The sequence below is a fragment of the Vitis riparia genome, chromosome 3 (assembly GCF_004353265.1).
Source record: "Vitis riparia cultivar Riparia Gloire de Montpellier isolate 1030 chromosome 3, EGFV_Vit.rip_1.0, whole genome shotgun sequence".
NCBI lineage: Eukaryota > Viridiplantae > Streptophyta > Magnoliopsida > Vitales > Vitaceae > Vitis > Vitis riparia.
This window is the reverse complement of record NC_048433.1, coordinates 3,784,310-3,808,073: the sequence shown is the minus strand read 5'-3', so window position 1 is coordinate 3,808,073 and position 23,764 is coordinate 3,784,310. Positions and strand designations below refer to the sequence as shown.

Sequence of the window (23,764 nt, the reverse complement as noted above, 5' to 3'; positions counted from 1 at the left end):
AGCCTAAGTTTTATTATAGGACCTCAGCTGCACCATAAAATTGATATTAACCTTCCTGTTAGCCAAAAGTCAAGCAAAATCCCTAACCTCATTGAAACTCCAAATGAAATTGACCTGTGAAAGAGAGAATCAGCACCTCAGTTTTATTCAAGGCCTGAAAGAAGAAACAACTACAAAATAAACCTAGGTGAGTCAATAACTAAGCTCTGAGGTCATGGTAAGATGTGATGTCAGGTACGATGGCGACAAGTAGATTGCCAAAAGAAAAGGAAACAAAGAAGAGAGGTCAACCAATTCTTGGTTAGACAACAAAGCGAAAGAAAGGACAAAACTCCTCCATTGGCAGACATGGCAACATCTTTGTTTGTCATCCTAGAACTATCTAAGAAGGAGAACCCCACTATTCTAGATAGCTATTCTCTTACCTGAGATTAAGGGTGGTAAAGTTTGATACAATTAACCAACACGACTTGAATCCAACATCTTTTTCATGGGTTTGGGTTGAGTATAATCATGTTTGAGTCAAATTTGTGTCAACCTACATAACTTGTTTAATAAACAAGTTGTTTTTGGGTCAACATGCACAACATGAATTGACTTACTTAATAATCATGTTGATTAACCTAATTACAATTTTAACCTATTCAACCTATATTTGACTCATTTAAAATTTGATTTTGAATAAATAGATCAATTAAATCATAAAAATGTCATATTAGAAGATTAATCATATAGACTTATACACGATCTAACTCAATTTGATTATTAAAGAAGACTTGATTAATAAATGGGTTATACAAAATGTTACTTGTCTAATAATTAAGCTGTGTTTAGGCGATTCACCAACAAGGTAGAGACTTGTGAAGAAATGGTCTCTCTCAAACCTTCCATAATTCCAAGATCTTTGCCTCCATAACCCCATACTAGTTGACTTCAAAAAGGCTTTGATAAATTGTCCTTTTTAACCTAGGTTACCATGGAATAACCATCAAAGTTGGACTCCAGAATACCCACTGATGGCAGAATCCAGTCAACCTAACATCCTGGCCCATACCCGTAGCCAAGATCCCAATCCAATTTTGATGCTCAAAGGTAATGCAGAGTATCCCTTGGCTATGGACATCTAGATAGGCGTAAGTGCACATACTAGCCCACGTATCAATTAACGATCTCCTGCTCTCCTCCAGCTAGGGGACCCACAAAGTAGTTGTGCTGATTCCTTTCCCCAGTGCTCTCCCTCTAGGAGTCCTCCCATGACCCTACAAGAAGATATATTTTGCAAATTTACTGGGTGCTAATAGTTATGATTGAATTTTAATTACTTGATCTATCAAAAAAAAAATTTAATGATTACTTGGATTTTAAAGTCTAACAGCTATAGATATCGTCATTTAAGCATTTTAGGTCATGCACAGGATTCATCAAGCACGCATTCCAGTTAAAGCACACATGTTGAGAAGAAAAAATACACAAAAAGAACAGCAGAATGGAAAGTTTCAGAGCATAAAGGAATAACAAATGCAACACAATCAAATGTAACAGTGTGCTGGAAGATACTAGGAAGGATATTTCAAATGGAAAACCAATTAAGCTTAAATAAAATATGCACTAAAGCAGCAGAAAGTGAAACTGTAATGAGTTTATGATCACCGATAAATCCGATCTTCTAGCAGCTGAAGCCCAGTTTTAAAACTCTGCAGATTGCCCTGAGACTGGCATGAGCAGAATTTGAGCCCAAGAAGCATGACAGTGAAAAAAGTACCAGTAGCTGCAGGATGGCGTGAAAACTTCCAAGGTAGTTTTGCAGTCCCTTGTAACATTCGACCAAGAAGCAAGAGTTGTTCAACACTATTGTGCCTAACTACCTACACAAACAGAGAGAGAATAAGAAGAAAAGGACCAAACAATAATGTTAAATAAAAGGGAAAAACGGAGTATCCATAACTAGGTAGACACTAAGAGAGAACAACTTTGAAAAATCATGGGAAGAATTTCCAAGATGCATTTGATGTAAGTAAGGGATATCCTCACATCAATAAACTATACATATAAAGAACATAATAAGTGGTTTGCTAAATGATTCAACAATTCCTACCTCAAAGCGGTCAATCAAGAACCCAAGCCAGAGTCTATGAGCGATTATCTGTTCAACAGGATCCTTTTCTGGCTGTTGTTCTGGCTCTCCAGGGGAAAGATGAGGCCTTAATTTTGCAGTTGGTCCTGAATACCTTGCTTCAGACGCAAAGAGACCACGTTTTGTGTCGATTGTCCACAACCATGCATCAACAAGCTCAGCAAGGACAAGAGATCCCAGTTGAGGTGCAGCAGAAACTAACCAAGTCCAAATGAATACACCAGTTTCCATTGCATCCGGGGTGGAAATGTAAGCCGGACACCAACAAAGAAGACGTAGAAGTTGTGAGGAGCCTTCTAGATTCGATTTTGAGTTAGAGCCCTGGTAAAAAAATCATTCCATCATATTCAGAAATAATAAAATACAGAAACATGGTTAATTCTTCAGTGTAGAGAAAATACAGACATGAAGATTAGAAGTATGCTTACCAGATTTGAGAGAAGCAATGCAGTTGCCTGAGAACAAATTTCACGAAATGACAACTTATTCACTTCCCCACCTTTCTCTGCAATGTTAACAAATTGTTGAAGTCGACGCACAAATTTGTTAAGCAAAATTTCATTAAAAGACTCATTCTCAGGCTGTGGTTGATGAGACACTCCAGATCTCAACCTTTGAAGGCCAAGAGCAAAGCCTGTTGGGGCAGCACCAGGTTGAAATCCATCAATGCTGTCGTAAAACCTTCTCATTCCAGCAATTTCTCCAGCGTGATTGCACTTAACTGTTGCACTGACTATTCCTGTACTTAGAACCTCCAAGTTGAAGGCGTCTGTCAATTTAAAGTTTGCTCCTGATGCCGCAGCAGCTGCAGCAATAACTGCAGGAACATTTGCTGTTCGTGTACCTATCCAACTATCATTTTTCCCAGTGCCAATCCGTATCTCAGATAGAAGAGAGACCACATCAGGCTTATGCTGAGCTCTCTGCCATGTGTTTGCTTTACAAAGCTTTTCCTGAGGTACATTTGGAAACAACAAACACAGATACAGCTATCAATCAACACAAGAACAAACTTAAAATGTATAACATGAGTACCAATATTAAAATACCTAACACCAAAATTATTCTGAAGCTTTAAAAAGGTGTAACAGCTTCAAAAATGAAATTTTGTGAGACCATCCATTAAAATAAGGCACTCAAATCATTATTCAATTTCACAAGGAACCTTATTTCATAATAACATATATCACACACAATTTAAGAAAACAACCTGGAGTAAGGGTTGCATAAAAGTGAACAAAAAAAAAAAAAAAGTGAACAAAAAATGATGTTTCATAAGAAACCTACTTTTTTATTTAAAAAAATTAAAGCAGCCAACCCTTGAGAAGACAAGAGACCAGTTAATAACCAGAAGATACAATAATGCCTTCCATGGATAAAGCTAAATGTCACCAACCTGAAGAAGACCCTGGCTGGTGCATGGAGCATATGAAAGTGAATTTATGATCCACTCTCGAACAACCTTTTGATATAAAGAACGTATGGTTGCTACCCAAGCAGGATCATTGAAAAGAGCAGAAGGCGACTCATCATGAACTGAAAATAGCAGGGAATCCAGACAGGAGGAATTCCATAGAACCTGCAGGCATGTAATTTCATTTCCTTCAACTGTACTTAGCAATTTATAGAACAAATAAATTAATTAATTAAATAATTGAAGACATAAATGCAATAGTATTGCAATAAACTTTACCTGAAGAAACCTTTCTCTAAGTTGACTCAACAAGTTGACAGAGATATCTCGAATGTGTTCCTCCCTTTGAGACATATTCTTTATGAGAAAACAGGCATGAGCAGAAAGAGTAGATTCTCTGATCTCAGCTTCATTTCCGGTATCAGATATTCGATCCTCCTAAAGGCAGTTCTAAGGATCAGTTATGTTTGCATAGAAAAAACTAATAATTAAAAGAACAGGAACCCATCAAAATACTGGAATTAAAAAGTACATTCTTCACGATATTTTAAAAATGAAAACAGAGCATGAGTTTACTGAAACAAAAAAAAAATCATGAAACACTAGATCCTGCACTAAGAAATTGCCCTTCCCGATCACAAACATTCTTTCAACATAAACATAAATATATATATATATATCAATTGAAACTATAAAAATTACGAAGATCTATTAATTTAAACACCAGCAAAAAACAAGATAGACAGCTAACAAATCCGAACAGATGCCTAATGCCAAAAGAATCTTTCTTTATAAGTGTAGTACTTCAATTGGCAAAACATTCAAATGGATGAGTAGGAAAATTCATTTCTACAAAAAATTTAAAAATCTACTCATTCATGCAGAAGCGGTTATTATATAACTGGTAACTATGGGAAAAAGAGATGAAATAAGGATATGCACAATACATATGCAATCTATTAAGCCACATGATCATAAGCTTTCTCTATATCAAGTTTGCACAAAATGCCACAATAGTTCTTTTTCAAAATGGAGTTGATGGCCTCATTAGCAATAAGAGAAGCATCCAGAATTTGTCTACCCTCTGCCAAAAAGCCATTGGAAAGGCATCCGGTCCTGGACCTTTCTCACCGCTAAGGTCCATTAGAGCCTCAAACACCTCCTCCTCTGAAAAGGGCTCCTCCAACCTTGCTGCCTATTGCTCCCCTAACCTCTCAAACTGCATCCCATCTAAACTGGACCTCCAATCCCCCTAGTCAGAGAGCAACAGTTTGAAGGCTTGGACCACCCCATTCTTGATATCAGCATCCTCTGTGATCCAAGACCCATTTATCTTGATTCTAGCCAACGAATTCCTTTTCCTGTGGGCATTATCCATGCTATGAAAGAATCTAGTATTTTTGTCCCCTTCCTTCAACCACACTTCCCTTGATTTTTGCCTCCAAGAAATTTCTTCTAGCAGGACCCATTTTTTAAACTCCTCTCTAGCTTCATTTATGGCATTCAGCTCCTCCAAAGACAGAGTACAAGACCTATCCTTAGAATCCCAGTGGGCCAACTATTCCAAAGCCAAAGCCTTTTTGAATTGAACTTTTCCAAACACCTCTCTATTCTAGATTTTCAGATCCAATTTCAAGGCTTTCAATTTTTCTACCAAGATGAAACTTGACGACCGCTCAACTCGTACCCCTCCCACCAGCATTTCAATAAATCCTTGAAACCCTCATCTTTCATCCACATGAGCTCGAATCTAAAAGGAGATGGACCCCTCGTTACCCCACTTCTATCTAGCAGAATGGGAGTGTGATTAGACTAAATTCCCACCTCCCCAAAGGAAGTCCCTCCAAATAGATTGACTTTATGGTTGTAGGTTGTTTCTTCTGTTTTCTCACATGTGTAGCATAAACTTGAAATAAGTGATCTCGATCATGTTTAGATATTTGAACATTCTCTAGTTTCTAGGTTTTCAGTAGCAACTCCTTTTGTTTCGTCACATACCAAATCTTTAAACATACTAGTCTTTAGATTTTTCATAACAGTTTCGTTTATTTGGTTCTTTTAGATGACTGAGTTACAACCATTGGAGCTTCTTTATTCTATGTTTCATAATTTTACTCATTTTTTAAATTTCAATTGTTTGATTTTTTTCTCAATAGCAAAAAATGTACATAATGCTAATCACTATATAAACTCAAAAACTATTTGTGAAATCATAACAGCAAGGCAAATAAACAGGGTGGACCAAATCATTTACTTGACACGTCAATGGCTAGACCAGATTTCGGAACACAGGCTTCATGCTTTCCAAAAAAAATACACCACAGTGACAGAGTGTCCCATTAAGTAGAAGGTTGAATTAATTTCAACTCACTAAAGCAATGAACATCAAAATTAAATCTGTTTCAATCACAATGACACAAATAAGTGCCTAAGGATTGAAATGCAAAAGTAGGAAATGGTTGTATGACTTATTAAATGATTTAAAGTCATAGATAACCAATATAATAAGAATCTAATAACAATAATGATAATAACTACCAGATCAATTTCATATGTGAACTGTGACTATAAATTCGTGCTAGACCTACAACCCAGGAGGATGAAAATTATTTGCTAAAAAACATCGAAATGATAAACAAAACAGTGGGACTGCTCAAAAAGCCTTATATAAAGCAAAGAAGTACCAGCCATGATACTGCTGTTTCAAATGCTGTGTGGACTATTGCTGTCAAACACTGGAAGACAGCTGGCATAAGATTTGGAGTTTTGAGGTACTCAAAGACACAGCTGAAGGCACTTCTAGAAGCATTCAAACTGGCACCACCACCGTTAAGTATGCCACCATTGCTGCTGAATCGTATAATCTCCAAAAAAGCTACTGCAAGGAGATAGGTAGCCTTGACGCCTGTAGAAGATAAATGAACAGAGAAATATTTCAGACACCAAAATAAGTATAGTGACGAATCAACTAAAAAAATTTATTTAAAAAATCTTGGTAAGAACAAAGTTTATCAAGCAAAGCCCAAAACAACATAATTCACCCAACATGCATCTCTTTTGTCAAAAATAAAAAGGAGTTTGTAGGCATGTATGAGAAGATAAGAAGTCGTCTATTTAACCTGAAATTGTGCTCATTGCAGTAACCTCAACTCGTCCTGCTAAAGCAGCAGAAAGAGCAGCTCTTTGGGCTACAGCAGCTTTCTCGTTTCCACTCCCTCGACGACTTCCAGGATTGTGAAGAGCATTAAGTTCCAATTCATCTTCAAGCCATTTTACTGAGCTAACAACCTAGAAAGAAACCCTATATTTAATATTTTAATATACTCACTAGCAAGAAGGACCGTGTCAATGCAATCACCAGAGACATGGAACATTAATTTAAGCAGACAAAATAATAGTCAAATAAAGAGCAAGCATATTCCAACATTCATAAAAGTGTATCCAAGTTGACTAGCCAAAACATAGGCAATTGATCCAGAAAAAGTACAACTCATAGAAGCATGGTATATTGATGTTCATAAACTGCCCAGCATCAAAAAATATATTTATGTTTTTGACATCGACAAAAACTATATATATTTGCACAAATTATTGACATAAAAAATAATAATAAAATAAATAAGTGGATAATTTGGTCTACAAATTTTCTCGTGTTTTAACTCCTAATATTTTACTACTAAACAAAGAGATAAACTATAATGCAGAACTTAAATCTATACCTGAAAAGACACTGATTAAAATAAAGCAAAGATTTAAATGCTTAGTTTTGAACACAGTACCCAATTTCAAAATGAGATTCTAGGACCAAAAAGCCTTAGGGACAAACTGATCTTGGATTGCATGGCAGTAGCAAGTATTGCCTATCTATATCAGTTTCAAAACACAGTTTAAAGGCAATCTTTCATCCAAAATCAGTCAAAATTTGGCTCCCAGCCATTGAGATACCTCATGTACGTTCATCTTCCAGTCAAATGCGGATTTGCGGAACAATGCAGCAAACCAAACATGTGATGGGTCATATCAAGACTTCACCAACCGATTTTCCTACTTTATCTGAGACACTATTATACTACCAAGGAGATTTGAGTGAAATATAGTCTAGAAATCATATAATGAAATTGATCTTTGTATACTCTAAACAAGACTCAAGATTTGAATGGGAATATGTTAAGGATATTGTGTTGATTCTATTAAGAAGATTATGTTAATTCCTGCAATAAATGAGACTTAATTATAAATTTTTTGTAATGTACTGCTAGAAATCAGAATGTAATTAGGCTCAGCTAACTATTTTTCCTTATTTAGCTTTACTCAGTCAAACTATTTTGTATTAGTTAAAGAGTTGTACTCATTCAGGAAAGTAAGAAAGAAATTTTCCAAACCTTTCTTCAGCTTTCTCCATGGTATCAGAGCACATCTAGGGTTTCTGGAATTTTTTCGCTGCTGTTTTTTTTTCAGTCTTCTTTTCAAATGCCTGAAGGCATCTAATATTTCAATAGGGCAATTTGCAATCCCTAACGATAACCCTACAATTCAGATTACCTCCCATAAACTCAAAGAACACAACTTCCTACTCTCTCTCTTTTTTTTTTTATATAGGTAAAACAAGGAGTATGTATTAAAAAGAAACACCCAAACAGCATCCCAAAGTATACAGAAAGTATACACTGGCTGCCAAAAGGCTTAGCCAAGTGGGGGAGGGAGAGAACAAAAAACATCACTTGCCCTCATTTGGAACCTAACCAATCAATAAAGCTAATAAGAGAATTAGGGTCCACATCTACAAATGCCCTAGTCCAAAACCATAAATTACAAACAAAAGAGTATTTCATCCTTTGGACCAATAATTCCACAATATCAAAAGCAAGCATGTTCCTTTTTTTCCAAACAGTCCAAAAGATACATAACGGACAGCCTTCAAAGGCTTTTTGCGACTTTTACTCAAAAAGACCCAAGCCACCCAAGGAGTGTCTTTTTATAAGAAAATGGGAGAGCCCAAGACACCCCAAAGAGAGCAAACAACAGCTGCCAAAGAATCCTTGTCTTTACACAATAGAGAAGAATGGGATCAACAGTTTCTTCTTCTAAGTGGCAAAGAAAGCATCCGTTTGCTAAAAAAACCCCCTCCTCTGGATAAGACCCAAAGTTAAGGCTTTCCCCGAAGTCGCCTCCCAAGCAAAAAAGCCACCTTAGGTGGCACACAAGAACTCCAAATGATGCTCCACGGGACAATAAAGGATCATCGGGCTCCAAAGCAGAATGAAGAGATTTGACTAAAAACTTTCCAGTCTTTAAAACCGTCCCAATCACCCTATCTTCCTCATCCCTAAACACCCTTTTTGCTTGAAGAAACAGTGAAAAGAGCCCCACATTTTCCACCTCCCAATCATTAAATGACCTAGAGAAGTGAGGAATCCATTCACCCCCATCGACTGTTGAGTTCCACAGATCCGCCACCCACGCATCCTTAGAGACAACAATGGCAAATAAGGAGGGGAAGGAAACACAAAGTGGCTCATCTCCACACCACTTATCTTCCAAAATTTCACTCTCTAACCATTACTCACTGAAAAAGAAATTTTGCCACTCAAAAGATCTCACTCTTTCTTCATGGCTTTCCAAAGGCCAATACCATGCCTATCTCTCACCTCACGAGAGCGCCACCCCCCTTCATTTTCACCATACTTCTAGCTAATAAATTACATCCAAAGCACCCCTCTTTCATTGGCAAAACGCTAGCTCCACTTACAAAGGAGGGCTTTGTTTATCACTAAAAGACACCTCACACTCAAACCCCCCTTCCTTTTCCCTAAACAAACCATCTTCCACCTTACTAAGTGAGGTTTTTGCACAAGTGCCCCACCACCCCATAGAAAATCCCTCTAAATCTAGTTTAACCTTAAACCAACCAGCCTTGGCATGCAAAAAAGAGACATGAAGTAGATCGACATACTAGAAAGGGTGCTTTGAATCAGAGTAAGTCTCCCACCTTTTGAGATGTATTGCCTTTTCTACATGGCTAACCTCTTATGAAACCTTTTCTCCCACTTTTTTGCACACAATTTCCTACTCTTGGAAGACACCTGGCCCATAAGACCCAAGTTTCAAGGCCTAGGATGCAAAGAACTCAATGGTCATGTCTTGGCTCATCAACTCAATGGAGCCAAATTTCAATCAAGGTTATATATTTTTTTCTACAACTAAAGAGATATGGGAAACAGTGGCACCTACCTACTTTGATTAGCATAATAACTCTCAGTTATATGATCTAAGAAAAAAAGTCCATGAGACTAAACAAGGAGGAAGATTTTCAGCCTCTTTATTCCTTCTAGTGTACACCTGCAATTGTAGTTGACTGGGAATAGGCACACTCTCCCTCTTTCAATTGACATTGACATTCTTCTCAAGCAAACTCTCCCTCTTTTGACTCTAGTAGCATAGATATAGGGTTCACCAACAAAAGATATAAACGGTACCCTTTCCCATTTTTTTAAAGCTCTAAGGCTCTGAGATAAGGGGACCCTCTCTCACGATATTTATTTATGTTTAGTAATGGAGGCACTAAATCATCTTTTGGAGAAGATTATTTGTCAAGCTTTAGGGTGAAGACAAAGGGCGACAAGGTGGTAGAGGTGCCCCATCTATTGTTTGCAAATGATCCATTGGTCTTTTGTGAGGATTCTCAAAATCAAACGATCCATTTAAGTTGGTTGCTTATGCAGTTTGAAGAAACATCTTAAATGAAAGATAAACCTAGAAAAATGTGAATTGATCCAATTGGGGCAATAGCCAATGTGGAAGATTTTGTGTCTTGGTGATGGAGTTGAATCGTAGTATGGAAGAGCTTCCATTTGCTTAGATTTGTCCTTGGGCACTCTTGTTAGATCAATATCGATATGGGATGAGGTGGCTAAGAGGTTTTTTTTTCTTTTTTTAATAAATAAGTGTATTAAAAAAGTGCATGAAAGTACATGGGTCATATATGATGAGCACCAAAAAAAAGAAGCAGAAAAGATAGGACTCAAAAATACACCCTCCCTTTATAAAGACCGAACCAGTCTATGAAGTCTACCAAAGGCATATAGCCTCCCCCTATGTAAAAGTTAACCCACAAAGAGAAATTTTCAAAATATCTTCAAATTCTTTCCTTCCAAATAGTCCAAAAAATACACAAAGGGAGAGGGAGAGACACATAGATTAAAGGGACATTATCCTATCTACCTATTGACTACATCCTTATTTGTAATCCTTAGAAGTATAAAAGAGGGGGGGGGGGGGGGGGGGGGGGGGTTGTTGGGTAACCATGCATTAGAAACCTTTCATCTCTTAATCAAGCTCTCCTTGAAAAGTAGGGTTCGCGATTTGCTTCTAAAGGGGAAGTTTTATAGAAACAGGTCAAAGAGGGGAAGTATGAGAAAGAATAAGGGGGATAGCATTCTTGTAAATTGAGAGATGTGTATGGGTAGTATGAAAAGCTATCAGGAAGTGATGTAACCTCTTTAGTATGAAGGCTTCCTTTGAAGTGAGTAATAGAAGGAAGGGGAAATTTTGGAAGAATAATGGTGCAAGAGGCCTTGTGTGTGTCCTTTCCCTCCTTGTATGCTTTAGCTTGATTTGAAGAAGCTTATGTGGAGGACTTATGGCATGAGACAGGAGTAAGGGGCTACTAGAGTCCGTTCTTTTTTTTTTTTAATGTGCAAATTTTTTGTCTCCATTGGGACTTAAACCTAAAACCTCCCACAAACCCTTCCCATCACCACTTGAGTCAGGCCTCAAGGGGCATTGGAATCCGTACTTCCCTAGACACTTAAATGATTGGAGCTTCAGACTGTTTTCTCAAGATTGCAAGATAAGTTGATGAAGAGAGAAGAAAACGATAGGGTGGTTAGGAAGGATTCCAAGAACAAAGTTTTTTATATCAAATACCTCTATTCTATTTTGGAACCATGGAGGTCATTTTGCTTTCCAAGCCATTTTTGCTTAGGAAGCCAATTAAGGAACATCGGATCAACTCTAGAGAAGAAGATAACTATTGGCAAATAGATGTTTTCTTTGTAAAATTGAATGAGAATCAATTGATCACATTCTCTTTCATTGCAACAAATCAAGGGTTTTAAGGCAACTGTTGTTCTCCTTATTTGGTGTGGTTTGAATGCTCCCTTCCACTATTAGAGAAACCCTTTTAAGCTGGGATGCCTCCTTTGTAGGGAGGAAACAAAAAAAGGTATTGGAGAACCATTTCTCTATGCATTTTTTGGACAACTTATAAAGAAAGAAATCAAAGAACATTTGAAAACAAGGTGTAGTCTGATCTGAAGCTAAAATGTTTGATCCTAGGTAATCTTTTAGCTTGGGTTATGATTTACATAAAAGAAGGTTTAATGCCTTTGATCTTGCAGATTGGTTGGCATCATGTTGAGAGAAAGTTGTTTTTTGCGTTCTCTCTTTTGTGGCATTGCCATTTGATGTCTGTTGTATACAACTTGCGTGCTGTGGTGTACTATTTTCTTTTTCAATTTTTATAAAACTTTTATTGCCTATCAAAAAAAAGATCAAGAAGAGATTGTGCAATCACAACCATTTACCATCTTATATAGTAATGTCAAGAAAATAATAACAGCAAAACATATGACAAGGACCAAAATTTCTAGATCCCATCCAAGAAATCTATATGGTCATATGTAGATTCCAAACACTTCATCACACAGTTTTTTTTTTTTTTTTGATAAATAAACATGAAGTATATTATCAACAGGCAAACAACCATAAAGCATACAGGATGTATACAAGGTAGCCTAAACCTCTAAGAGTAAGAATTGAAACAAAAAACCTCACCAGCCCTTAAGTGGATGCCAACCACTCCAAAAAACCTATAAGTGAAGAGGACTCCTCTCCAATATACAATCTAGCTCAACTCCACAAGTTACATACAAAAGAATTTTTGAGTTTCTATACTGCTAAATAACCCCCCCTAAAAGCTAATTTATTTTTTCCTTTCAAACCGTCCAAAAAATACACAACGAAATGGATTTCCAAATCTTTTTCCTTTTCTTTTGCTCATAAAAGGGTCCCTCCAGCTAATTAACACATCTTTTACTGTTTATGGGAAAACCCACTAAAAGCCAAACAAGACAAAGACAATCTTCCAAAGAACTCTAACCACTCTACAGTGTAAAAGTATATGATTTACAGTTTCTTCTTCACAGCTACACAAATAGCAACGATTTGGGATCTGCCACCCTCTTTTTTGGAGTCTATCTAGGGTAAGAACCTTCCCCCACATAGCCTCCCAAGCAAAAAAAGCAACTTTGGTTAGGACTCTAGCCACCCAAATGCAATTCTTCGGGAAAGAAATGTCATTAGGTGTAATTAGCAATCTGTACGCTTCCTTAACACCAAACTTTCCATTTCTCCCACCCTTCCAAGTAACTGAATCCTCCTCCAAAGTTAGCCTGTAGCCCCTCAAAACAGTTAACAAGTCTCCTACCAAATCCAACTCCCAATCATTAAATGCTCTAATGAATCTTAGATTCCATCCTCCCTGTCCAAAATTCGGATCCCAAACTTCATCCACCGTTGCATTCCTATGGGCAGCCAAAGCATATAATTGGGGAAAACTTTGGGACAACACTGCAAGGTCACACCAATGATCAGTCCAGAATCTAATTTTAGTATCATTACCAACTGTGAACTCTATATTTTCCCAACACCAATTTGTTTCCTTCAAAATCTCCTTCCAAACCCCCACTCCAAACGTCCCATTAGCCTCATTTGTCCTCCAACCAAGGCCCTCTTGCCCATACTTCACCGAAATCACCTTCTTCCAAAGGTTTTCCTTTTCAAAGGCAAATCTCCATATCCATCTACCAAGCAATGCCTTATTCAAAAGTGCTAGCTTCCTTATGCCTAGCCCACCCTTCTCCTTATCCACACACACCACCTCCCATTTAACTAAGTGGGCTTTCCTCTCCAAGTTTCCCCCTCCCCATAGAAAATCTCTTTGTAATTTTTCTAGTCTTCTTGCTACTACCTTGGGCATTCGAAATAGAAACACTTCATCACACAGTTGTGACCAAAAATCACTCTTGGAAGTTTTTAGATTTTCAAAACTTTTTTGGCACAAGACTTGGACCATGTCACTGTGAATGTCCACATGTCAAACCAAAGTTGACCCATGGAGGCAAACAAAACACAAGCAGCTACCCAGGTTTCAAATCCCTCCAAAAACTGTGGACAAGTGTTAGCCTGCAAATGCAGGGTGATGTTTTTTCAATGCTGCCTCACATTCACCTATGAAGCTATGTAATCTCAAAGACAATAGTTTCAGATCTGCAATAAAATTCCAACATGCTTACTCCAGAGCTACGGTTCCTACAGGGGAACACAAAATTCATGGAAAATAGCAGAAACATTTAGAACAAGTCTGGAGCTTTAAATGAAAAAAAAATTGTTCATGAAACAAGCATAGAATGATATTAGGCAAGCATAATTACAGATCGACTTACAAGGGGTGGGGTCCCCTGAGCAATTCGTTGAACTGCAGCAGACCACTGAGTATTCCACATGTATGGTCCACCCACAGCCTGAAGAGCAAGTGCACCCATGCTACCCACACTGTTCAGAGTTGTTGAAACTGACTTTATCTGAGGCTGATTTTTCTGTATGGGAGGGGCTAGCCCGAAAAGTGCAACATAGAACCACAAGTTCCTAAATAATTTTAGAATTGAAGGTTCCACATCTAGAGTAGGATCAAAATCAGAACATATTTCAGCAACAGCAGGAAGTAAAGGTCCCAGAAAATCTGCTCCGCTCCTGCAGAAGTTGGGGTATCAGTTGAGAGCAGTGAACACACAGTGATTAGAAAACTAACATATGCAATGATGCCTAAAGAAGCGTGCAGGAATCTCTGAAAGGCATTATAACAAGGAATTGCAGTGAAATTATATATTGGGAAACAGAGTACACCTTCCACTTTTGGATTCTGCAGCCAACCCTACATCTGAGCACAAAGACAGCAAACGGTGTCGATAATCTGACCGCAATTTAGCATTCGCAAGCTTGCTAGCAATCAGAAGAAACCCTGCAGGAAGAGTCTAGAATGTGATTGAAACAGTGAGTGTCCATTCATTAGGATAAATTGTCAAGCAACTAAAATAGTAACACATTATTCACACTGTAAATGTTATTACATACCTCAACACGTTCTGTAGTGGCTTCTGGAGCTAACGTTTTGCTTTCTGCAGATCCTACACTAGAAAGTTTACTCAAATAACTTCTCGTCATCAGAACAACTGTCTCACGGTAGGACTTTTCAAAACCTAAACTAGCCATGCGAGACGCAGCATCAAGAATCTGCAGTAGTTCAACAAGAATAGGTTGACAAACCATCCCACTGAATCAGTAAGAGCAAGAGGATCCAGTTGATTCCTCTAACAAAATAACAGATACAAGAAGTGAAAAATGATTAAGAAAAATCAAAAGACAAGGTTTCATACTCGGAGTCGTAATGAGCTAGGAGTCGAAGCATCACCCTCTTCCAAGCTTTCAATAAATAGCGGCAATATCATGTCTACCACTTCAGACTTGTTAATGGAAACATTCAAATCAGCCAGCAAGCGTATAACATTAAGCTGCACAACAGGAGTTGCCTGTTTTTCTTTCCCATCCTGAAATTGATATGGCCATAAGTGCACAATCATATACAAGCATAAATAGAAGAGAAGGGAGTGGGCAGAGAGGAGAAAAGAAAAGGGTAGAAATTCCAAAGTTTAAAGTGCATAAAGGAAAAGTAGAAATATGGACCTAAGATAAAATTTAGACGAACAGAAATTTAAGCATTCATAAATTCTTTACAAATCTTTTTTTTAAAATAATAGTTATATAAGATATATTAATTAGGGGAATAAAAAAAAGCATGGCATAAATTCCATACATAGTAGAGAGGAGATTTCTAGAAAAATATTTGTGTAGGTATAAAACACTCTATGATCTTCAACTGCTAAGCGTTTGAATGTCAACCAAAATAACTAGAAGTGTTCTTAAATAAAGTTCAGGCAGATATAATACAGTCACAATTTAATCACAAAAACATCCAACTAAGTGCAAATAATTGGTATTTTTTTATCAACCTGAAGCTTTAAAAGGTTACTGCATGGTCAAACTTCTATAAAGTTCCAAGATTAGCTCTCTCTTTGAGAGAAACCGCAGTTTTGGCCAACTCAATTTGTAAAAACTTAATACATGATAGTTTAAATCTATACCCTCTTTATGTACCTATTAAATAAAAACAGATACATGATGGTTTAAATCTAAATTTCACAAATTCATTACACTTCCATAGATACACGGTTCAACAATGTTGTTGATAAGTCATTGCAATAGCCCAAAGAGTGTGTGTGTGCGCACACGCATGTGCATGGTGGCGGATGGAGAGGGTGGGTTGCTGGGTGGGGTTGGTGTTCACCATGACTTATCCTACCAATGGAAGACAGTTCAGAAGATGACATCAACCATACCCATGATGAGCAGAAAAAGAATACCAACACTCACCAAAGGTGTGAGATCAACATAAGGACATTAGCAGAAAGGACAAGCAGTAACTAGGAAGGCCATTTTTTAACAATGGTAAGATTGAAATTCTATAGTAAAAATAGTTCCTTTTAAAGCAAAGACTTCATGACAATGACAATAGAAAATTCACATGGCTACATAGTCCAAGTGACTAAGAGACCAAGGGCCATCTTGAAGTTCATCGGAAGAACTTTGGAGCTTCTAGGCTTTCAAATGATCACAATGGTTCTAACATGAAGAAATGATTGAGCAACATTCATAAGCTGCCAAGTATGACATAATTTGATTTTAAAATAAATAAATATATAAATACATACATATATACATACATACCAACACACACACACACATATATATATAAATTAAGAAAATAAAAAAGAAAAAAAGAAGGCGTGTATGGTCGGAGCAACCTGGAATTAATCATAATTTCTGTTTTCCAATAGCTCTTATGAGCTAGAAGGCTGGAAGTTTCCTTGAAGGAAGTTGAGGAAATTCAACCAGTAAAAACTTCAACAAGGCTTTCTAGCTTCAAAGCTCAAATTGAAGGGTGTTTCTCATGTCAAACAATTCAATCACATCCACTCAGGCTCAAACCAACATCACAGATAGAATCATGATATCAAACAGAAACATTTAATGTATCATGGTCAAAAATACGCATAGAGCTCCTCTTTCATACAAGAAACAACGTCATTGCATCTAATCAAAAAGTAAAAGGAGGATGAACTACTGTTCACAGCTCCTCAAAATCCTTAATTCTATTCATGCCCCTTACAGAATCAGGGCCATTCTATGTTGCACAGATGGCAATCTTTTCCTTTAAATTATTGGAAACTAAGGTTTGAAAAAGAAAAGCTTCCAAACAAGAAGAAAATACTGTTGATACGACAGAATGGATTCTAAAGCCAAGAGGTTGTAGATGAACCTTATATACAAAGTAATAATAAGAATCACTCAAAGTCTCAAACAATACCAAGATGTACTATCTAGTACAGCTTGGTATAATCCAACAAATTTTGATGTGCAGCTCCCTTATGCATTTTCTGGACAGTTTGGAAGGAAAAGAATAGAAAATCATTTGAAAACAAAGAGCAATACAACCAAAGGCTGAAACACACTTTTGTTTGTAATCTTTGGTGTTGAACTAAGATGTTTATAAATGATGGTCCTTTGTCATTAATGCCTACATTCGTAGATTATTGTCCTATAGCCTCAAATCTAACATGTTTGTCATGTGTCTACCCAAAAGATATTTTTGAATAAATGAAAAATAAACATACAACCTGAACAAAATTCCATTGATCTAGAATATGTTGAAGTGATGCAGAGAGCAGATGCAAATCCCATAATTGACTATACACTAAAAAGTTAAAGAGAAAAACCATCTTCCAAATTTTTAATTTTTTACAATTTTTTTTTTCTTTGCTACATGGAATCAGTCCAAAAAACTTGCACATTCCCACACCAAGCCCTTACCATATGTTCAATTCCAGATAATAAAAAGGAAAGACCCATAAAAAAACAAAGATTTACCCAATTTTACCATTCCTTACAAAAATGTCTAATACCTCCTTCATTTACAACCTTCTAAGGCAATAAGCTCAAAAGAAAACCAAAAAACTAAAAGAATACTCAATACTGAAACTAAAGAAAAGAGGAGACATCAAAAGCAATACCCTCAGAGTATACAGGAAGTATACAAAAGAAGCCAAACGGCTCAAACCATAGGGGGAGGGATAGAAACAAAAACATCACATGCCCTTACTTAGAGCCTAACCAATCAATGAAGCTTACAAGCGAAGAAGGGCTCAAATCTATAGACACCACCATAACCCAAGACCAAAGGTTACATGCAAAAGAATTTTTCAATCTTTGGAGCGAAAGCTCCTCATTACCAAATGCTAACATATTCCTTTCCTTCCATACTGTCCAAAATAAACATAAGGGGGTCATTTGCCAAGGCTTTTTACAAGTTTGGCAATTCATTATATAATAAAAATATTTAAATCAGAATGAAAATCATCCAAATACATGCAAACAGATTCAATTTTTCAAAACAACAAAATTATACAATTAAAAAAAACAAGAATTAAAAGAACACCGCTGCCAAAAACTAAATAATTTTTACTCAATAAAGAATTAAAAAGAAAAAGAAAATCACCAAAATACATTGTGCAATCATCTTTCTTCTGAAGAATTATTTTAAAACAAAATAAAAAACAAATATCTTCTTTTTTAGATAGTTAATAAAAGATGTATAGATATAGCAAAAAATAAGACACCAAAGTATATAGGACGTATGCAATGGGCACAAAAGCAATATTAAAATTTGGTTAAAATGATTCACAAGGTTCTTGAAGATGTTTACTTTTTTCTAAAGTAAATATCTTCAAGAACCTAATGAATCATTTTAACCAAATTTTAATTGAATTTTTTTTTTAAATCATTTGTTCAATCATTTTGCTTTTGCCAAAAAAATAAAAATCACAAAATTGTAATTAAGCAACTTGAAGGGTAAAATAGGAACCAGGGAAGAGTTCAAAGTTGCATTGAAAAAATTCACCAGAAACTGAACTTTTTTTTTGGTGAATGAGGAGCAGTATATTAAAAAAGGAGAAGGCGCATCAAGGAAGCGCCCCAAAGTATACAGGTTGCAAAAGAGCTTTAAAAGCCCCTTAAAAAAAGCCTAACCAATCTACAAAATCCACAAAGGAAGGAGGGTCAAAAGCCCTATTGTTTCTTTCCTTCCAAACTATCCAAAAAAGACACAAGAGAGCTGAAAGCCACACTTTCTTCCTCTTCTTCCACACACAAGACCCAAGCCACCCCAATAACGCCTCTCTAATTGAATATGGGAGCACCCACGACACCCCAAAAAGGAAAAAAAGTAAGTTTCATAAACTTCTTGCCAACTCACAATGCAGGAGAATGCAATCAATAGGCTCTTCCTCTAAAAGGCACAAATAACATTTATTAGCAAAGAGAACCCTCTCCTCTGAAAACGATCCAAGGTTAAGACCTTTTTCCACGTAGCCTCCCAAGCAAAAAAAACTCACCCTTGACGGCACCAAAGAGTTCCAAATTACTCTTGTAGGAAAATCCCCTAGTCTTTCCGGTTCCAAAGCCTTATAAAGAGACTTGACAAAGAATCTTCTGTCCTTCGCCTTTGTCCAAACTACTTGATCTTCCACATCACTATAAACCCTCATCCCTTGCAACCTTAAGAGAAAACGCTCCACATCGAACACTTCCCAATCGTCAAGCCACCTAGAGAACCTAGGAGGAGCCCACACTCCCCCTCCAGAATGGCTCCACACATCCTCCACCCAAGCCTCCTTAGCAAAGGAAATAGCAAATAAGGAGGGAAAAGAAATACACAAAGGATCATCTCCACACCAAAAACTAAACTTATTGGTCCTGTAAAAACTTGTTAGAAATTGTCCTTTATGGAGAAGAGTAGGACTAATCTGTACTTTGTGAATTCAAACCTATATTTACTAATGCAGTGACTAAGAAATTATCTTCATTTTTTTTTTTTTTTGGATAAGTAACTGAGAAATTATCTTCATGAATTTCAAAAAAAAAAAAAAAATAACGCCAAAATCTAATTGAATTAACTAGTAAATAAAGCAAGATTTCCAATAGATGCCATATTAACAAATCCACCATCCTCAACACAACGTCTAGATGAATCAGTGTTGCATATCACATGGTTTTCAGGCAGTTTTGTTAAATTCATGCATAGAGAAATTTCTATTCTTCTTCTTCTCCTTGCCACTATTGTTTTTAACAAGTAAATAAAGCGAGATTTCCAATAGATGTCATAACAACAAATCCAGCATCCCTGATTATATATCTAAATGAATATCACCGCCGCATATCACAAGGCTTTCAGGAAGTTTGGGGTAATTTCCTTTCCCCCTGCCCCCTTCATTCTATCAAATATATATATATATAATCTTTCCTCTCTACATTTGTGCCTTTCTTTTTTCCTTTTCTTTGAAAAGGATAATTAGTAGCAGAAAAAAGGGTGACTGAAAAGCACCTAACAAAAAAGAGGACACACCCTACATACACAGGTACCTTTGCCATCATTTCATTACTTCTATAAGCAAAAAGGCTTTAAATACATCTCCTGATGTATTTAAATACCCTAAGTTGCTCTTGGTCACAAATCAATAACAGTCAACTAATAGTATCTCATTTTCTTTTCCTTTCCTTTGGGATTTCCCTGTACGTCTCCTGATGCTAGGGTTTGGCTCCATTGACTCTTTCAAGTGTACATTAACTTATAGAAAGAGAAAAGGAAACAAAAGTGAATCTTATATGCTACTGATTCCTGCTAAATTCGTATGGTAAACATTAATACACCTTCTAGATTAACTACACCATAGATGATTTTTCCTGGTGAAAAAATATTTTAATATTTCTAAAGAAACAAATAAATTACTATAAACCTCCATCAGCTGGTGGACCAATTGTCTGTTTCCAAAAATCCAATCCCATTAAACTAAGACTCAAATGAAGTTGAAATGCCGTTTTGTTTGCACTCCATGGAGAGAGAATTGAGAGAATTTATCTTTAAGTTCCTTCCCCAGCCAAAAAAGTATGGTGTTCAAGTACCCCCACAAAAGTGAGTTATTTTGCATGGGAGACAGCTAGGAGGAAGATATTGGTGTTGGATCAATTGAGCAAAAGGCAAAGCCCTCTACCTAGTGGGTTTGCTAGTGCAGAAGCAACAACAAATTAGTCAACCATATCCTTCGTCGTTGTGGCATACTGGAGAGCTCATCGCAGCTAGTATTTGCATTTTTTGTAGTCTCATGGGTGCTGCCAAGGTCAGTAAGAACAGTTTTATTAGAATGGCAGCAGAGTTTTGTGGGGACGAAAATAAGTAAAGTATGAAGAAGGATCTCATTGTGTTTGTTTTAGCCTCTCTAAAAATAGCAGAACCATTAGCCTTATGATGGAATGGGATGGAGAATTTTATTCAATGTTTAAAAGACGCTTCTATTTAATGCATTTTTTCTTTGGTCTGGAGGTTGTCTGGGTGTTAACTGCTCCTCATTGTTTAATTCCATTTCTAGACAGTGTCTCGTTACACTTCCCTTTTTTCTTTCTAGCCTATAGAACTCTTTATCTACTCCTTGTATACAAGAGGAGCAAAAGCCCTTCCCTCCTTTCTTGGTTGGCAATATATTCTCTCTGTTTGCCTATCAAAAAACATGATAATAATAATAATCTTTAACCAAACACCACCTCCTAAAGATAAGAGACGATTTTCAAGTATATGTAATTGAATACATTTTGAGTAACAGAAGGCATCAAACAATAACTTAAAAACAGCCATTGGAATAAAAAGGTAGACCCAAACCAACTTAGCAGAATAATCAGTGATGAGCAACAGGCAAATGTGTGTGCACACACAAACACAGATCTATACTGTGTTTACAAGCATCACAGGTATGAGTTTGTCATTCAATGACCAACAGTACAAAACTAACCTGTTCCTCATAATCGTTCCGTTCACGAATACTTGAAGCTAATCCCAAGATGAAAGTGTCCACAGGAGCCCTGTCTTTGATCCAACCAAATTCAATTATCTCACAACTTGTCTTCATGACAATCTCAAACATGGCTCCCTGACTATTACCCCAAGTATCAGCCTGTAGCCAAAAATAAAATAAAATAAAATAAAATAGATAGTTCATCGAATTTTTGGGACAGCATAGAGATGTGAATCAGGAACCACCCAGAAGATGCACCTGTGCACATGCAGTCAGCACAAGAGATTTGAGACGAATAAGCAAAACCCTTAACAGCTGGCCTCCACGAGTTAAAGCAATTTGCAAAATTCCAGCTAGCAAAGAGCTGAATAGCTCTTCACAAATTCTCAACTTTCTCCACACTGATAGTAAACATGCTTCAGAAGCATCTACCAGCAATGCAAGAGTTTCAAGCAGCAATCTCTTAGAGGATTTTCCTTCAGAATCAAGGGATGAAAGACTCTTAATTTTCAACCTTGCTGCAGCCTGGAATACAGATAACTTTGTGTTTATTCGGGTTTTTAGTAGCGGTCCCTGTTCTGTCCAATCCCGCTTCCTTATCTGCCCACAAAACCAACAATAAGTCCAGCTCTTTCTTTTCTTCCCTTTTCCAAGAAGCAAAAATTTCCATTTCCATACTTTCAACAATTACAATGACCCTTTGCTTGGATGCCCCAAAAATGAACAAGAGAAAATAAAAGGAAGTTTCCCCTTATGGTTCTTGCCATTTTTCTTTCTAAAAACTACAGATTAACTAAACCAAATATGAATTTTTTGTTTTCACATGTCTCAAATAATGAAATATATTAAAATAACTATCAAAATTTCTTTCCCTTTCCTACATTTCCTTAGCAACCAAAAAGAAATTATAATATGCGACTAGACGTACCTTCAGAAAAGCTGACAAGGATTGAAGCTGTTTCTTTGCAATTAACCTAACCTGCTCTACAAGCTTAGGATCAATATGAACTTTATCCAGTATGTGCCCTATCAATTCGAATGCAATCTCTTGCTTCTCCAAGCTCTCCACTGACTCTTCCTCGAACGACGAAACATGTTGCCTCAACATGGCCGCACCACCCCCTCCATCACCAAACGCATAACTCACCCCAAATTGTTCAATGCTGCTTTTCAACGCAACACTTCCCCCATTTATCACCACGGACCCCTTGGAGGACGCGCTTGCAGCACTAGAAGAACCTGATAGACGGCTAACTTCATTGGCCGGACTCATTGAACTATCATTCGGCTGATAATGGTTGACACTAATCGGCGAGCTCTGGGCAGACGACGTCGACGTTTCGGATGCTGCCGCTCCTGCCTCCCTCGGCGACATGGGAGCGGATACCGGGACGGAGACCACAAACTGATCCAATAGAGACGTTACCAATCTCTCGGCATCCGAAGGCAAAATTGGCGGGAAATTCTGCGATAAAGCCATCAAAAACACCCTCGAGATCCCCGAACCTTCACCATCATGATTCAGCGCCGTGATCAAAACTTCTCCGGCGAATCCGGCCACCTCCGTAGCGAAATCCGGCGACAATTCAGTCGCCTTCGCCACGTACCCCAAAAAATCAACATAAAACGCCGAAATCGCATCCTGTCCGTACGATTGCGGCCAGAATGACTGATTAAACGAAGAGGGCACCGATCGGAGAAACTCGAGAACCATAGATTGCGGCCGCTGATGGTGATCCGTCTGATTAGGGCATCGCGCGAGGAATCTGGCGATGGCAAGCACCGCATTGAGGTGAGAGCGCGAAACCCTAGGAGATCCGCCCAGAAGAGACTCCGGTGGGGGGCATCTGCTGCAAATCCATGCGAGTTTCTCCGAGAATTGCTCTGGATTCTCCGCGATCAGGTCGCATAGCTCCGTGAGAGCCTCCATAGATGAGTTCCACAAAGGGAACGTCCAGACAAAGAAGGACACAATGGAGAAATTCTAGGGTTTTCTTACGGAGGCGATGAGTCCCCGATTCTCATTCGGTCCCGTAACGTCGTTGTTCTTCTCTCTGCTGTGCCATCTCCGAGGAAGAACACAAAAAAAAAAAAGCCTGTTTTTGGTGTTTGGTTTCGGGCATAGCACACACCTCGCGG

The 23,764-nt window shown here is 37.5% G+C and overlaps 1 protein-coding gene across 3 annotated transcripts in view; it reads right to left on the bottom strand.

Moving 5' to 3' along the window:
• Positions 1-23,764, bottom strand: part of LOC117911289 (phosphatidylinositol 4-kinase alpha 1) — a 34,777-nt gene extending 11,013 nt beyond the window's left edge. For 2 of the 3 annotated variants that reach the window (XM_034825594.1, XM_034825595.1), the window contains exons 1-14: positions 22,554-23,761; positions 21,884-22,225; positions 21,623-21,784; positions 15,044-15,214; positions 14,742-14,900; positions 14,514-14,641; positions 14,054-14,360; positions 6,668-6,836; positions 6,233-6,453; positions 3,828-3,986; positions 3,531-3,713; positions 2,563-3,087; positions 2,096-2,455; positions 1,651-1,865 (exon numbers count right to left, since the gene is read on the bottom strand). In XM_034825594.1, coding sequence (XP_034681485.1) covers positions 1,651-1,865; positions 2,096-2,455; positions 2,563-3,087; positions 3,531-3,713; positions 3,828-3,986; positions 6,233-6,453; positions 6,668-6,836; positions 14,054-14,360; positions 14,514-14,641; positions 14,742-14,900; positions 15,044-15,214; positions 21,623-21,784; positions 21,884-22,225; positions 22,554-23,555 — 4,103 coding nt within the window. In that variant the 5' untranslated portion in view covers positions 23,556-23,761. Of the gene's footprint in view, positions 1-1,650; positions 1,866-2,095; positions 2,456-2,562; positions 3,088-3,530; positions 3,714-3,827; positions 3,987-6,232; positions 6,454-6,667; positions 6,837-14,053; positions 14,361-14,513; positions 14,642-14,741; positions 14,901-15,043; positions 15,215-21,622; positions 21,785-21,883; positions 22,226-22,553 lie in introns of all 3 variants that reach the window. The other variant, XM_034825596.1, reaches the window with a different exon arrangement.